At 41.1% G+C, this 18,070-nt stretch overlaps 1 protein-coding gene across 5 annotated transcripts in view; it reads left to right on the top strand.

The window, feature by feature from the left end:
- LOC139751988 (uncharacterized) overlaps positions 1-11,567 on the top strand; it is a 381,942-nt gene extending 370,375 nt beyond the window's left edge. For all 5 annotated transcript variants that reach the window (XM_071667739.1, XM_071667742.1, XM_071667740.1 and 2 more), the window contains one exon: positions 8,131-11,567. In XM_071667739.1, the coding sequence (XP_071523840.1) occupies positions 8,131-8,289 (159 nt within the window). In that variant the 3' untranslated portion in view covers positions 8,290-11,567. The remainder of the gene's footprint in view (positions 1-8,130) is intronic.
- Positions 11,568-18,070: the final 6,503 nt, after the last annotated feature.

The raw sequence follows: 18,070 nt of genomic DNA, 5'->3' as shown, positions 1-18,070 counted from the left end.
TTGATAGAAGGAGGAAAAGTATAAGGAATGCATGTCACTGAGAAAGAAATGACCAGTGTATGTACAATAGAAGAAGAACTGATGTGGATTTGTGGACATTCAGAGAGAATGAAGAGTGACAAAATGACCTACAAGAGTATAGTATGTTTTAGTAAAAACATACTGAACACAAGATGAAGCAGAAAGTTAGGGATAAGCTAGTGAGAGATGCTCATGTATAGTTATTATTGGTAATTGTGAATAGGTAATATTAAGAGATTGTAGTGTATGCAAATATGAAGGTAGGTATGCAGAGAAAACTTCTGAGATGGTATGCATACACAGATATAAAAAGATGTGTGATTATGTTAAAATTCAGATATGACTGCATGGTTATGGGTAAATAGATATGTAAGCTGAAAAGTTCACAGATGATACTCCCAGAAGGATTCATCCATAGTTCATTCCACTTGAATAGGATGAAGTAGATATAGTGATTCTCTTTGAATCAGATTTCTCAACATCTGGCCATGTTGTTTTTGGAAGACTTTCTTAACCATTAAGCCTTTTGGTGGTGTGGATCTCACTGCTTTTACATAGTAGGGTTCTGTGAACAATTTGCATGTGTAATACCCTGCCACAAGTTGATTTTACTTGCTTTGAAGGCTCTCTTGATTGGTCATAGATGACATCCTGAATAAAGGATAAGTGACTAGAGATGCTTGGATGCCTCATCAACTCGCTGTTGGACATGATGGGAGATTGTGTGCCCTGTCTAGGGACTTAATAAGTGTGTGCTGCCCACCCCCACCTATAGTGCTTGCTGCCACACTCTCACCACACCCATCTGGTTCAGTCCACTAACAGCAAGTTGTCCCTTGTATACCACATCACTTCAGATCTCTCTGTCCCATGCACACGTTTCACCTTATTGCATTTTTAGACACAGAGGACTCAAAATGTTATTCACCCCATCTCTCCATCTTCAGTTCAGTCTTGCCCTTCTCTGTGTCATTTCCTCTATGTCACCTTCTCCTTACTCATTATCTCCATATATCCATATAACCTCATCAGCCCTCTCAACCATACTCTTTTTATTACCATATCTCTCTCATACTTTATCATTACTTACTTGATTAACCCTCCTCACACCACATATTGTCCATAAACATCTCATTTCCAACACATTCACCCTATTTCATACATATCTATAACCCATACCATGCATTCTTCCAATACTTTTGTGACTGCTATACCTTCAAACATACCTATTTTCACCCTTCCAGATAGTCAAATCTCCTCTTACACATTCCTCAGTTCTTCCAGATCCTTTGCCCCTCACCCACCCTGTGACTCACTTCTGCTTTCTTAGTTCCAGTTGTTGCTATGCCCGCTCTAGGGTATCTAGTATACTTCATTTCCTCCAAGTTTTCTTAATTCAAATACCCCACATCTGCCACTCTTATCATCAAACACATTCAACAGTCCTTCAGAATTTTCACTTCATCTCTTCACCTCATCATTGCCTACTATCGCTTCTGTATATACCCCCGTCGCCAGTGTTCCCGTTTGTTCTCTTGTTTTTCTTATGCTAACATCTCCCTTCCAAAATGTCTTATTTTTTCAGCATTTTACAGATACTCAATCACCCCAACTCTCATTTGCCGTCCTGCACCTCCCTCTTGACTTTTGCCACTTTTTCTTGTACATCCTCCAGTGCTCTCCTTCCTTGTAAGTACTGCCCATCCACCTCTTTTTTTTTTTTTCACTAGTGACTTAGTTGTCCTACCATTCATGACCTTTTCTCGCACATGCTAGCAATACTTCCCTAAATACCTCCCATTCATTACCCACTCCCCTATATTGGTTTTACTCTCACCTTGTGCCATTCTACTCTCAGTCTCTCTTACTATTTTTCACATATGTCTGTTTCTCAAGCTCACTTACTTTCAAAATTTTCATTGCTCTCATTCCATCTTTTCGGAAAACTTTTACAAATCTTTCTTGTCTCCACCAGGTAAATGATTAGACATGCCACCAGCTGCCCCTTTCAGGCCCCTTCCAGCTGACATGAAACAGGCAGCTGAATTACATAAACGAGGCCACCTCATTAATGCTATATATCTTTTCCTTTTTCTTTTCATATTTGATTGCCATTTCCCACATTAACAAGTTAGCACCAGGAGCAGATGAAGAAATGCTGCATCTGCTTACATCCATTTTCTACCTGTCTTGTGTAATGCATCAAAACCACAGCTCCTTATCCACAGCCAGGCCTTCAAGACTTTTCCATGGTTTGAAAAGGATACTTCACTTTCCCTGGCACAGTTCATTGACATCATTTCAACCCCTGTATATCACTTTATTCCAATTCATCCTATTCCATTCATGCCACGCACCCTCTTGCATTTTCAGGCCCCAATCACTTGAAAACTTTTTCATTCTGTCCTTTCATCTCCAATTTGGTCTCCCTGTACCCCTTGTTCCCACCACTTCTTATATATAGATAGATGGCCACAGAGCGTTATTAGATTGTGTTAATTGATAGGTGCATGAAAGAGAGACTTATAGATGTTAATGTGCTGAGTAGGGCAACTGGGGGATGTCTAATCATTATCTTTTGGAGGCGAAGGTGAAGATATGTAGAGGTTTTCAGAAAAGAAGAGAGAATGTTGGGGTGAAGAGAGTGGTGAGAGTAAGTGAGCTTGGAAAGGGGACTTGTGTGAGGAAGTACCAGGAGAGATTGAGTGCAGAATGGAAAAAGGTGAGAGCAAATGATATAAGGGGAATGGGGGAGGAATGGGATGTATTTAGGGAAGCAGTGATGGCTTGCACAAAAGATTCTAGTGGCATGAGAGAGGTGGGAGGTGGGCAGATTAGAAAGGGTAGTGAGTGGTGGGATGAAGAAGTAAGATTGTTAGTGAAAGAGAAGAGAGAGGCTTTTGGACAATGTTTGCAGGAAAATTGTGCAAATGACTGGGAGATGTACAAAAGAAAGAGGCAAGAGGTCAAGAGAAAGGTGCAAGAGGTGAAAAAGAGGGCAAATGAGAGTTGGGGTGAGAGAGTATCATTAGATTTTAGGGAAAATAAAAATGTTTTGGAAGGAGGTAAATAAAGTACGTAAGACAAGAGAACAAATGGGAACATCGGTGATGGGGGTAAATTAGGAGGTAATAACAAGTAGTAGTGAAGTGAGAAGGAGATGGAGTGAGTATTTTGAAGGTTTGTTGAGTGTGTTTGATGATATAGAGCGGTAGATATAGGGTGTTTTGGCCGAGGTGGTGTGCTAAGCAAGAGGGTTAGGGAGAATGATTTGTTAAACAGAGAAGAGGTATTGAAAGCTTTGCGGAAGATGAAAGCTGGCAAGGTGGTGGGTTTGGATGGTATTGCAGTGGAATTTATAAAAAAAGAGGGTGACTGTGTTGTTGACTGGTTGGTAAGGTTAGTTAATATATGTATGATTCATGGTGAGGTGCCTGAGGATTGGTGGAATGCATTTATAGTGCCATTGTACAAAGGCAAAGGGGATAAAAGTGAGTGTTCAAATTACAGAGGTATAAGTTTGTTGAGTATTTCTGGGAAATTAGATGGGAGGGTCAAGGCATGTACTGAGCATCAGATTGGGGAGGAGCAGTGTGGTTTCAGAAGTGGTAGAGGATGTGTGGATCAGGTATTTGCTTTGAAGAATGTATGTTAGAAATACTTAGAAAAGCAGATGGATTTGTATGTAGCAGTTATGGATCTGGAGAAGGCATATGATAGAGTTAATAGAGATGATCTGTGGAAGGTATTAAGAGTATATGGTGTGGGAGGTAAGTTGCTAGAGGCAGTGAAGTTTATATCGAGGATGTAAGGCATATGAATGAGTAGGAAGAGAGGAAAGTGATTGGTTCCCAGTGAATGTCAGTTTTCGGCAGGGGTGTGTGATGTCCACATGACTGTTTGATTTATTTATGGATGGGGTTGTAAGGGAGGTGAATGCAAGAGTTTTGGAAAGAGGGCAAATATGCAGTCTGTTGTGGATGAGAGGGCTTGGGAAGTGAGTCATTTGTTGTTCGCTGATGATACAGCGCTGGTGGCTGCTTTGGGTGAGAAACTGCAGAAGTTGGTGACTGAGTTTGATAAAGTGTGTGAAAGAAGAAAGATGAGAGTAAATGTGAATGAGAGCAAGGTTATTAGGTACAGTAGGGTTGAGGAACAAGTCAATTGGGAGGAAAGTTTGAATGGAGAAAAATTGGAGGAAGTGAAGTGTTTTAGGTATCTGGGAGTGGATTTGGCAGCGTATGGAACCATGGAAGCAGAAGTGAGTTGCTGGGTGGGGGAGGGGGCAAAGGTTCTGGGAGCATTGAAGAATGTGTGGAATGCAAGAATGTTATCTCACAGAGCAAAAATGGGTATGTTTGAAGGAATAGTGGCCCCAACAATGTTATATGGTTGTAAGGCATGGGCGATTGATAGGATTGTGTGGAGGAGGGTAGATGTGTTGAAAATGAGATGTTTGAGGACAGTATGTTGTGTGAGGTGGTCTGATCGAGTAAGTAATGAAAGGGTAAGAGAGATGTGTGAGAATAAAAAGAGTGTTGTTAAGAGACCAGAAAAGTGTATTGAAATGTTTTGGTTATATGGAGAGAATGAGTGAGGAAAGATTGACAAAGAGGATAAATGTGTCGGAGGTGGAGGGAACAAGAAGTGAGAAACCAAATGGAGTGAAAAAGATTTTGAACAATTGGGGCCTGAACATGCAGGAGGGTGAAAGGTATGCAAGGAATTGAGTGAATTGGAACGATGTGGTGTACCATGGTCGACCTGCTGTCAATGGATTGAACCAGGACATGTGAAGCGTCTGGGGTAAACTATGGAAAGTTTTGTGGGGCCTGGATGTGGAAAGGGAGCTGTGGTTTCGGTGCATTACACATGACAGCTAGAAACTGAGTGTGAACGAATATGGCCTTTGTTATATTTTCCTAGCGCTGCCTCGCACCACCCCGCCACACATAAAAAAACAACCCCTCCCCCTACATGTGCACGAGGTAGCGCTAGGAAAAGACAATAAAGGCCACATGATGGGGTTGATAGAGATGCTATGTGGAAGGTCTCAAGAGAATATGGTGTGGAGATAAGTTGCTAGAAGTAGTGAAAAGTTTTTACCAAGGATGTAAGGCATGTGTATGAGTAGGAAGAGAGGAGAGTGATTGGTTCCCAGTGAATGTCGGTTTGCGGCTGGGGTGTGTGATGACCCCATGGTTGTTTAATTTGTTTATGGATGGGGTGGTTATAGAGGTGATTGCAAGAGTTTTGGAGAGAGGGGTGAGTATGCAGTGTGTTGTGGATGAAAGTGTCTATACACGCACATATACATGCATATACATATCAATATATACATACATACACAGACATATACTTATATGCATATGTACTTATTCGTACTTGCTTGCCTTAATCCATTCCTGGTGCCACCGTACCCACAGGAAACAGCATCGCTATCTTCTGCTTCAGCATGGTACCACCAGGAGAACAAACAAAAAAGGTCACATTCGTTCACATTCAGTCTCTAGCTGTCATGTGTAATGCACTGATACCACAGCTCCCCATCCAAGCTGCCCTGGTTCAGTCCATTGACAGCACATCGACCTTGGTATACCTCATGGGTCCGATTCACTCTTATTCCCTGCACGCCTCTCACCCTTTTGTATGTTCAGGCCCTGATCACTCAAAATCTTTTTCACTCCATCCTTCCAACTCCAATTTGGTCTTTTGTTTCCCCTTGTACCCTCCACCTCAGACACATATACATTCTTGATCAATCTTTCCCACTCATTCTCTTCATATGTATATATGCAAGGTGCAAGAGGTGAAAAAGAGGGCAAATGAGAGTTGGGGTGAGAGAGTATCATTAGATTTTAGGGAGAATAAAAAGATGTTTTGGAAGTAGGTAAGTAAAGTGCATAAGACAAGAGAACAAATGGGAACATCGATGAAGGGGCTTATGGGGAGGTAATGACAAGTAGTGACGAAGTGAGGAGATGGAGTGAATATTTTGAAGGCTTGTCAAATCTGTTTGATGATAGAGTGGCAGATATAGGATGTTTTGGTTGGGGTGGTGTGCGAAGAGGGTCGGGGAGAATGGTTTGGTGAACACAGAATAGGTAGTGAAAGCTTTGTGGGAGATAAAAGCCAGCAAGGCAGTGGGTTTGGATGGTATTGCAGTTGAATTTGTTAAAAAAGGGGTGACTGTGTTGTTGAATGGTTGGTAAGGATATTCAGTGTAAGTATGGATCATGGTGAAATGCCTGATCATTGGCAGAATGCATGCATATTGCCATTGTACAAAGGCAAAAGGGGATAAAAGTGAATGTTCAAATTACAGAGGCATAAATTTGTTGAGTATTTCTGGGAAATTGTATATGAGGGTATTGATTGAGAGGGTAAAGGCATGTACAGAGCATCAGACTGGGGAAGAGCAGTTTGGTTTCCGAAGTGGTAGAGGATGTGTGGATCAGGTGTTTGCTTTGAAGAATGTATGTGAGAAATACTTAGAAAAACATTTGTATTTAGCATTTATGGCTCTGTAGAAGGCATAGGATGGATAGAGATGCTTTGTGGAAGGTTTTGAGAGTACATGGTGTGGGAGGTAAGTTGCTAGAAGCAGTGAAAAGTTCCTATCAAGGATGCAAGGCATGTGTACGAGTAGGAAGAGAGAAAAGTGATTGGTTCCCAGTGAATGTAGGTTTGCGGCAGGTATGTGTGTTGTCTCCATGGTTATTTAACTTGTTTACGGATGGGGTGGTTCGGGAGATGAATGTAAGAGTTTTGGAGAGAGGGGCAAGTATGCAGTCTATTCTGGATGAGAGGGCTTGGGAAGCGAGTCAGTTGTTGTTTGCTGATGATACAGCGCTGGTGGCTGATTCTGGTGAAAAACTGCAGAAGCTTGTGACTGAGTTTAGTAAAGTATGTGAAAGAAGAAAGTTGAGAGTAAATGTGAATTAGAGTAAAGGTATTAGATTCAGTAGGGTTGAGGTACAAGTGAATTGGGAGGTAAATTTGAATGGAGAAAACTGGAGAAAGTAAAGTGTTTTAGATATTTGGGAGTAGACTTAGCAGCGAATAGTACCATGGAAGTGAAAGTGAGTCACAGAGTGGCTGAGGGAGTGAAGGTTCTGGGATCATTGAAGAATGTGTGGAAGGTGAGAACATTATCTTGGAGAGCAAAAATGGGTATGTTTGAAGGAATAATGGTTCCAACAATGTTATATGGTTGTGAGGCATGGGCCATAGACAGGGTTGTGCAGAGAAGGGTGGATGTGTTGGAAATGAAATGTTTGAGGACAATATATGGTGTGAGGTTGTTTGATAGAGTGAATAATGAAAGGGTAAGAGAGATGTGTGGTAATAAAAAGAGTGTAGTTGAGAGAGCAGAAGAGGGTGTGTTGAAATGGTTTGGACACATGGCACACGGAGAGGAGTGAAGAAAGATTGGCAAAGAGAATATATGTGTCAGAAGTGGCAGGAAGGAGAAGTGGGAAACCAAATTGTAGGGAGAAGGATGGAGTGAAAAAGATATTGAGCGATCAGGGCCTATACATACAGGAAGGTGAAAGGCATGCAAGGAATAGAGTGAATTGGAATGATGTGGTATACCGGGGTTGACATGCCATCAATGGATTGAACCAGGGCATGTGAAACATCTGGGGTAAACCATGGAAAGTTTTGTCGGGCCTGGATGTGGAAAGGGAGCTGTGGTTTTGGTGCATTACACATGACAGCTTGAGATTGAGTGTGAACGAATGTGGCCTTTTTTGTCTGTTCCTGGCGCTGCCTTGCTGGTGGGAGGGGTGAGATGCTATTTTATGCTTGGCGACAGGAATGGATGAAGGCAGCAAGTATGGATGTTTACATATGTATATATGTGTATATCTGTGTGTGTGTGTGTATATGCATGTATATGTTGAAATGTTTATGTATGTATTTGTTCGTGTTTGGGCATTGATGTATATGCATGCGTATGTAGGTGGGTTGGGCCATTCCTTTGTCTGTTCCCTTGCACTACCTCACTAATGCAGGAGACAGTAGTTAAGCATAATAAATGAAAATGAATATATTATTAATTTACTGTTAATATACACTCATTAATCTTTCAAATAAATTCACCAGGTACGATGGGCAGATGTTGAGGAAAGCAAGAAGCAAACAGCTGCTCGGGAGCGAGGCTTTGTTTTGGGCCAGACAGACTGGAACCGTATGACTGATTTGTCTTTTGGCAGCAATGCCTTGGTTCAGATACGCTACATAGAGGGACGTGAGAATAAATGAATGTCTAGGAGTTTTTGATGTTAATTATTTAAAAGATGGAGTAATTATAGAAACTGATACTTTACAATATGATGTTGTCTGGGAATATTGTATAGTATTAACATTGTCAACACTATATATGTGGCAGAGACTGTAAGTAACTATTTAACAGGACAACATTTTAGCATGTTTAATGCTTCTTTTACAGATTACATCTGTCAATTATTTGGGTCAAAGCACAATACAATTTTTTTTGACTCATTTTGAGTTTGAAATTATTAAAACCAGAAAGAATATAATTTGATAAGTCTCATGTCCATGTTTGAATTTTAAGTTCTATTTTACCACTTTCTGTACATTACTTTTAATGATGTCTCATTTTATAGAGGCTTGTCACTTTATGTAGTTTGGTAATTGTGTTCTTTTGTAATAAAAGCATTGTATTCCAACATTGAGCCTTCCTTACTTTAGTTTGAAAAATGGGTGGCTTACACTGACATGTGTATCACTGCAGTTGTGTTACCATTTGTCAGTGTACATTAAACAAGTGAATGGGGTACCACTTTTCAGATTATGATTTGTCATTTTAGTGAGGCATCATGTGTTAACTTTACAGTAAAGTGTGACAAATTAATCGTGTGCCACTTATCACCCGTGTGATGTGATGGTAAACAGGCTCCACATATGAGCAGTATCATTGGTTTACCATTGCCATCTGTTTTTAGTACCACCAGTTGATGAGCTGCTGTATACATGCTGCTTAGTGTAACAAGTCAACAGGTTACAGTTAACCATGTTTACAGTTTGACATGTCGTATTGTTAATGTTGGTTGTCTGCATAGTTGACATGTCAGGAGGGCACTGGTCATGACCATTAAAGAATGATAATGGCATACCCTTCATTACTATTTTTATAGGTCGGCAGGGTACCATTGTTCTGTGTCACATTTCTCGTCAGTAGGGTACCATTCATCAGATGTATGGTGTTACACCTCACTAGAGTATCATCTCTCAGCTGACTGTTTTCTGCACTTGACTTAAGGCGGCCTCATGAAGTTTAAACTAACATCCTTCAAGGTGTTTGCGTTAGTTGATGTCAAACCATGGCAGGGTAGTGACTGCCCAGTATTGGACACATTACTCTATATGATGTTGCTGTGTTCTTCCGCCCAAAGTAGGGCTTGAATTTACAAATTCAGATATGGCTTTCCATGTTATGAATACGCTGAGTAAGTCTTAAGCAATATTGCGTGTCGTATCTTCAGAAAAATATGAAATTGACTCAAAATTAGAGGGAAAGAAGTTAGAATAATATATACATTTTGTGGATTCCAAAAATATCCTTCTTTATAAATTGTTAACATCCAAGAATTAGAAATATATCTTCATGCACAAAACTTGTTAAGCTTATCACAGTTTTAGAATAATTCACATTTGTTTAGACAACCACGAATCCAGTGACCTGGAAACCAGAATGTTTCAAAAACCATTTGTTTTGGTGACTACTCCAGTGACATAGAGAAATCTTTGTAGCTGATTATTTCTGGTTACTGGACTTGAAATTACTGAAAACTTAAGCCTCTCAAGAGGGCATAGAGAATGGGTATATTTCAGGTAAAGTGAAAAATATTCTGTGCCTGTGTCTTACACTCTAGTTTTTTTTTTTTTTTTTTTTTTTAGGGGGAGGGAGAGTCTATATGGTACATGTGGTTTTGGTTGCACTCTCTCTTGCATGTTTCCTTAAGTATTGGATAGAATGTGAAAGTACTTTAGAAATTAGAGAAAGAGCGTCATTGAAGAGATTGTGTGATAGATATGGGGTTTGTAGCTCCATCATATATGACCTCAAGAAAAAGAAATGGAAAGCTGAGCTGTGGAAATTTTATGCTGACAATGATATTCCAAAGTTTTTGGACAAACAAAAAACAGAGTGTCAACCGAAGAATGCTTATCTGTACAATGAGAGTTGTTAAGGTAGATAGATCTTCATAGGAATGAAAAAGTTCCTTTCGCATGGTGATGTGATAATGATCCAAGCCAAGGTATTTTAAGAATTAGGTCTTAAGTCCAGATGACTACTACTCAGGTTGGTCTACCAAATTCAAGAAACCCACAGTTTATGACTTAAAAGTGAGGAGAAAAAGTTTCAGCTAATCATGAATCTGCCAAACTTTATTTGGAAGAATTGTTTAAGATGGTTTATGAAGAAAATATCACCCAAGCAGATATACATTACTGATGAAACATCGTTATTTTGGTCCTGTGAAGAATTGTTTAACTTGGTTCATGAAGAAGATATCACCTAAGCAGATATGCAGATGTACATTGCTGATAAAACATCATTATTTTGGTCCTGTGTATCTAGTAAGGTGCATGTTATTGCAAGTGACTCATTGCAAACAGGGTTTAAGGACTAAAGGAAAGGCTTAAAGTTCTTGAGTGTGCTAATGCTACTGGGACACGATTTGTGTTTCAGATACTTGATTGCCGTTTCCTTTGTTATCGAGGTAGCACCAAGAACAGGCAAAGAAAGGCCACATCCGTTTACATCCAGTGTCTAGTTTTCACATGTAATGCACTGGAACATAACTTGAATTTATTACTTATTGATAAAAGTCAGAATCATAGGGAATTTGTGAGAGTCAAGTCCCTTGATAGAATATTGAAGGGTTGAAGTGTAATTATGGAAGTGAAGAAAGGATTAAGGAACAGCATAGTCCCGATCCTGATCCATGCAACTGAAACATGGAAGGGAATGAGTTAAGGAGGTCAAGAATCCAGGCTGTGGAAAAAAGTTATTTGAGAAGAACATCTTGTATGACTAGATGGAAAAATGTGGGGATGTGTAAGAGATTTGCTGTGGCAGAGAATGCAAATTGTAGAGTGTTTTAATGGGTGAAACATGATAATTTGAGGTGGTTTGAACATGTGGAAGGAATGCAAATCAGGGAATTTACAAGGAGAGCATATGATCAGTTTATATCTCTGAAGCCTGTTCCAACTGAAACTCTCTCAAGTGGGTGACCATGGCAATAGAGTCTCCATAACTGGTGGACACTGCAGTGCTGCTTCTTATCCCTTAGTGCCTCACCTTTAACAGGTCACTGGCAGAAGGCAACTAGCATAGTGTTTGCAGAGGCTCTTACCAAATATTCCTACTGACAACTACTACCTATTGTATCTACCTAATGCTCCTGCCTAAATGTTCTTACCTACTACTGCTATGTACTGATCCTAACATTTTACCAAAAGTCAGGGCTAGGACATAGTGCTCGCCACAAGTGCTCGCCACAGGAAAATCAAAAGTTATGAAGAATGAGCAGTGTGAATTAAGTGCTGTCAACTGTTATGTGTAGCTAGGAGAGATTATCTGTTTGTAAACAAAAAGTGAGTGAGGCAGAAAGGAAAGACAGCTACCTGGGTCAGAGGAGTGCAACTTGACAACCATTGAAGTGCTGGCTCTCTATGCAACTTTCACTAACCCTCCTGATACCCAGGCAGGTAGTATTAGTAACAATTAAAGTGGTTGATCTGAGAGGAAGGCCACTTGCGATTTGGGGATATAGAGTGGAAGAGTACTGGGAGGAGAGAAATGGTGGAGGAATGCATGGAATGGTGTATGCGAGGGAGGTATGTAAGGACAGGAATAAGTAGAGACTCTTTTGCCATGGCCAGACCATTGATGGCAGTTCCTGGAGGAAATGTACATAAGAAATATGGATTTATAAATAGGGTTTTTCTGGTACCTTACAAGATCAAAGAGTGTGCATGGATTACAGCTGAGCTCTGTCTTAATTGGTTTAAAAATCATTTTGTGCTGCCAGCCTGGGCATATTGTGGCTTGGTTGTTCTTACTAAAACCTGTAGCATTCTTTTAGTACTTGATTGGGTATTGGGAAGGGTAGTGATGAGTATGTAGTGAGCCAGCACTTTAGTGGATGTCAAGTTGCACTCCTGTGACCTAGGTAGCTGTCTTATCTTTCTGCCTCACCCACACATGGATTACTGGCATTTGGTCCACAAACATACAATCTCTCATTGTCTTAGATAATACTTGATAACACTTTAGGCGTACAGCTCATTCTTCATAACTCTGGATTTTCCTGCAATGAACATTAAGCACTTGCCCTGCCTCTTGGCAAATTGATGGGAACAATAGATAGAAGTCATAGGTAGGGACATTTAGGTTGAGACATAAGTAACAAGTAGTACGTAGAAACATTATGAAGAAGCATTAGTTAGTAGTCTGTAGGAACATTAGGTAAGTGCCTCTGCAAACACTGCCCTAGAGTTACCCTCTGCCAGTGGCCTGTTTAGGGTGAGCACTAAAGGCTAAGAAGCAGCACTGGAATTTGCTAGTTATAAGACTGTTTTCATGGACACCCCCTTTAGGGAGTTTCAGGTGGGAATGGACTTTAGGGATATAGGTATGTAGGTAGATCAATTAGACCACTACTCCACACACCCTTATGCAAAACTCCATATAAGAGACATTGGTTATGGTGTTTATGGGCCCCTGAATTTTACCTCTCTCATACAGCCCACTGACCAAGGAATCTTACATTCATTAAAGTGCCAATATAAGGGGGAGTTCATTTGGATAATGCTAAATGCTTACAGCAGTGGACAGGGGATTTAATTTTTTAAAAGTTTTCCATCAAGAGTGCTGTTTGGTATACATCTAGAGCATTAGCCAAGGTGTCCCCAGAAGAGTTTGGTAAATGCTTGGTGTAACTTGTAGCCTTCCATAATGTTTCTTCAGGATGAAGCAGAGCATGACCTCCATTGATTTCATGTTTGATGCTAACAACAGATTATTCAGGATTTATTGCTGTATGCCAGAGGTTTTTCATGCAATGAAGCAAGGGTGTTAAATGAACAGGATGTTGAAGAATGTGTAAATGTTTACAGTGATATACTCATAGTGAAGCAACTTTGCCTTTGTAAGAAAGTAAACTCTAGATTGATATAGGGAAAAGTGAAAGTGGATGGAGAGAGATGGGTGAGTATTGGTGCATATGCACCTGTGCATGAGAAGAAAGATCATGAGAGGCAAGTGTTTTGGGAGCAGCTGAGTGAGTGTGTTAGTAGTTTTGATGCATGAGACTGGGTTATAAAGATGGGTGATTTGAATGCATAGGTGAGTAATGTGGCAGTTGAGGGAATAATTGGTGTACATGGGGTGTTCAGTGTTGTAAATGGAAATGGTGAAGAGCTTGTAGATTTATGTGCTGAAAAAGGACTGGTGATTGGGAATACCTGGTTTAAAAAGTATACATATGTAAGTAGGAGAGATGGCCAGAGAGCGTTATTGGATTATGTGTTAATTGATAGGCGCGCGAAAGAGAGACTTTTGGATGTTAATGTGCAGAGAGGTGCAACTGGAGGTATGTCTGATCATTATCTTGTGGAGGCGAAAGTGAAGATTTGTAGAGGTTTTCAGAAAACGAGAGAATGTTGAGGTGAAGAGAGTGGTGAGAGTAAGTGAGCCTGGGAAGGAGACTTGTGTGAGGAAGCACCAGGAGAGACTGAGTACAGAATGGAAAAAAGTGTGAGCAAAGGACGTACGGGGAGTGGGGGAGGAATGGGATGTATTAATGGAAGTAGTGATGGCTTGTGCAAAAGATGCTTGTGGCATGAGAAGCATGGGAGGTGGGCAGATTAGGAAGGGTAGTGAGTGGTGGGATGAAGAAGTAAGATTATTAGTGAAAGAGAAGAGAGAGGCATTTGGATGATTTTTGCATGGAAATAATGCAAATGAGTGGGAGATGTATGAAAGAAAGAGGCAGGAGGTCAAGAGAAAGGCATGAGGTGAAAAAGAGGGGCAAATGAGAGTTGGGGTGAGAGAGTATCATTAAATTTTAGGGAGCATAAAAACATGTTTTGGAAGGAGGTAAATAAAGTGCGTAAGACAAGTGAACAAATGGGAACATCAGTGAAGAGAGCTAATGGGGAGGAAATAACAAGTAGTGGTGATGTGAGAAGGAGATGAAGTGAGTATTTTGAAGGTTTGTTGAATGTGTTTGATGATAGAGTGACAGATATAGGGTGTTTTGGTCAAGGTGGTGTACAAAGTGAGAGGGTTAGGGAGAATGATTTGGTAAACAGAGAAGAGGTAATAAAACCTTTGCGGAAGATGAAAGCCAGCAAGGCAGTGGGTTTGGATGGTATTGCAGGGGAATTCATTAAAAAAAAGGGGGGGGGGGTAACTGTACTGTTGACTGGTTGGTAAGATTGTTTAATGTATGTATGACTCATGGCGAGGTGCCTGAGGACTGGCGGAATGCTTGCATAGTGTCATTCTACAAAGGCAAAGGTGATAAAAGTGAGTGCTCAAATTACAGAGGTATAAGTTTGTTGAGTACTCCTAGTAAATTATATGGGAGGGTATTGATTGAGAGGGTGAAGGCATGTACAGAGCATCGGATTGGGGAAGAGCAGTGTGGCTTCAGAAGTGGTAGAGGATGTGTGGATCAGGTGTTTGCTTTGAAGAATGTTTGTGAGAAGTACTTAGAAAAGCAAATGGATTTGTATGTAGCATTTATGGATCTGGAGAAGGCATATGATAGAGTTGATAGAGATGCTCTGTGGAAGGTATTAAGAATATATGGTGTGGGAGGCAAGTTGTTAGAAGCAGTGAAAAGTTTTTATCGAGGATGTAAGGCATGTGTATGTGTAGGAAAAGAGGAAAGTGATTGGTTCTCAGTGAATATAGATTTGTGGCAGGGGTGTGTGATTCTCCATGGTTGTTTAATTTGTATATGGATGGGGTTGTTAGGGAGGTCAATGCAAGAGTTTTGGAAAGGGGGGCAAGTATGCAGTCTGTTGTAGATGAGAGAGCTTGGGAAGTGAGTCAGTTGTTGTTTGCTGATGATACAGCGCTGGTGGCTGATTCATGTGAGAATCTGCAGAAGCTGGTGACTGAGTTTGGTAAAGTGTGTGAAAGAAGAAAGTTAAGAGTAAATGTGAATAAGAGCAAGGTTATTAGGTACAGTAGGGTTGAGGGTCAAGTAAATTGGGAGGTAAGTTTGAATGGAGAAAAACTGGACGAAATGAAGTGTTTTAGATATCTGGGAGTGGATTTGGCTGCGGATGGTACCATGGAAGTGGAAGTGAGTCATAGGGTGGGGGGAGGGGTCGAAAATTTTTTGAGCAATGAAGAATGTGTGGAAGTCGAGAACTTTATCTCGGAAAGCAAAAATGGATATGTTTGAAGGAATAGTGGTTCCAACAGTGTTGTATGGTTGCGAGGTGTGGGCTGTGGATAGAGTTGTGTGCAGGAGGGTGGATGTGCTGGAAATGAGATGTTTGAGGACAATATGTGGTGTGAGTTGGTTTGATCGAGTAAGTGATAATAGGGTAAGAGAGATGTGCGGTAATAAAAAGAGCGTGGTTGAGAGAGCAGAAGAGGGTGTTTTGAAATGGTTTGGGCACATGGAGAGAATGAGTGAGGAAAGATTGACCAAGAGGATATATGTGTCGGAGGTGGAGGGAACGAGAAGTGGGAGACCAAATTGGAGGTGGAAAGATGGAGTGAAAAAGATTTTGAGTGATCGGGGCCTGAACATGCAGGAGGGTGAAAGGCGGGCAAGGAATAGAGTGAATTGGATCGATGTGGTATACCAGGGTTGACGTGCTGTCAGTGGATTGAATCAGGGCATGTGAAGCGTCTGGGGTAAACTATGGAAAGTTGTGTGGTGCCTGGATGTGGAAAGGGAGCTGTGGTTTCGGGCATTATTGCATGACAGCTAGAGACTGAGTGTGAACGAATGGGGCCTTTGTTGTCTTTTCCTAGCGCTAGCTCGCACACATGAGGGGGGAGGGGGATGGTATTCCATGTGTGGCGAGGTGGCGATGGAAATTAATAAAGGCAGACAGTGTGAATTGTGTGCATGGGTATATATGTATGTGTCTGTGTGTGTATATATATGTGTACATTGAGATGTATAGGTATGTATATTTGCGTGTGTGGACATGTATGTATATACATGTGTATGGGGGTGGGTTGGGCCATTTCTTTCGTCTGTTTCCTTGCACTACCTCGCAAACCTGGGAGACAGCGACAAAGCAAAATAAATAAATAAATAAATGTTTTGGACAATCAGATGTTTACCAAATGGCGTCCTAACTTCGTCTCTTCGATGTATATCAACTGACTGTTATATTTCTCCCCTGATGATGTGATTATTACACGAAAGTGCACTTGGGAACTATTCGTGTTTCATTTTCCCTGCGGACTCACAGGAATATCTTGATCACGCACAAAATTGCGATCCTTTCCAATATATATATATATATATATATATTTTTTTTTTTATACTTTGTCGCTGTCTCCCGCGTTTGCGAGGTAGCGCAAGGAAACAGACGAAAGAAATGGCCCAACCCCCCCCCATACACATGTATATACATACGTCCACACACGCAAATATACATACCTACACAGCTTTCCATGGTTTACCCCAGACGCTTCACATGCCTTGATTCAATCCACTGACAGCACATCAACCCCGGTATACCACATCGCTCCAATTCACTCTATTCCTTGCCCTCCTTTCACCCTCCTGCATGTTCAGGCCCCGATCACACAAAATCTTTTTCACTCCATCTTTCCACCTCCAATTTGGTCTCCCTCTTCTCCTTGCTCCCTCCACCTCCGACACATATATCCTCTTGGTCAATCTTTCCTCACTCATCCTCTCCATGTGCCCAAACCACTTCAAAACCCCCTCTTCTGCTCTCTCAACCACGCTCTTTTTATTTCCACACATCTCTCTTACCCTTACGTTACTCACTCGATCAAACCACCTCACACCACACATTGTCCTCAAACATCTCATTTCCAGCACATCCATCCTCCTGCGAACAACTCTATCCATAGCCCACGCCTCGCAACCATACAACATTGTTGGAACCACTATTCCTTCAAACATACCCATTTTTGCTTTCCGAGATAATGTTCTCGACTTCCACACATTCTTCAAGGCCCCCAGAATTTTCGCCCCCTCCCCCACCCTATGATCCACTTTCGCTTCCATGGTTCCATTATCTGCCAAATCCACTCCCAGATATCTAAAACACTTCACTTCCTCCAGTTTTTCTCCATTCAAACTCACCTCCCAATTGACTTGACCCTCAACCCTACTGTACCTAATAACCTTGCTCTTATTCACATTTACTCTTAACTTTCTTCTTCCACACACTTTACCAAACTCAGTCACCAGCTTCTGCAGTTTCTCACATGAATCAGCCACCAGCGCTGTATCATCAGCGAACAACAACTGACTCACTTCCCAAGCTCTCTCATCCCCAACAGACTTCATACTTGCCCCTCTTTCCAAAACTCTTGCATTTACCTCCCTAACAACCCCATCCATAAACAAATTAAACAACCATGGAGACATGACACACCCCTGCTGCAAACCTACATTCACTGAGGACCAATCACTTTCCTCTCTTCCTACACGTACACATGCCTTACATCCTCGATAAAAACTTTTCACTGCTTCTAACAACTTTCCTCCCACACCATATATTCTTAATACCTTCCACAGAGCATCTCTATCAACTCTATCATATGCCTTCTCCAGATCCATAAATGCTACATACAAATCCATTTGCTTTTCTAAGTATTTCTCACATACATTCTTCAAAGCAAACACCTGATCCACACATCCTCTACCACTTCTGAAACCACACTGCTCTTCCCCAATCTGATGCTCTGTACATGCCTTCACCCTCTCAATCAATACCCTCCCATATAATTTACCAGGAATACTCAACAAACTTATACCTCTGTAATTTG

This window comes from Panulirus ornatus, chromosome 12 (assembly GCF_036320965.1).
Source record: "Panulirus ornatus isolate Po-2019 chromosome 12, ASM3632096v1, whole genome shotgun sequence".
NCBI lineage: Eukaryota > Metazoa > Arthropoda > Malacostraca > Decapoda > Palinuridae > Panulirus > Panulirus ornatus.
The sequence above is the reverse complement of the archived record's forward strand: the minus strand, read 5'-3'. Positions and strand labels throughout refer to the sequence as shown.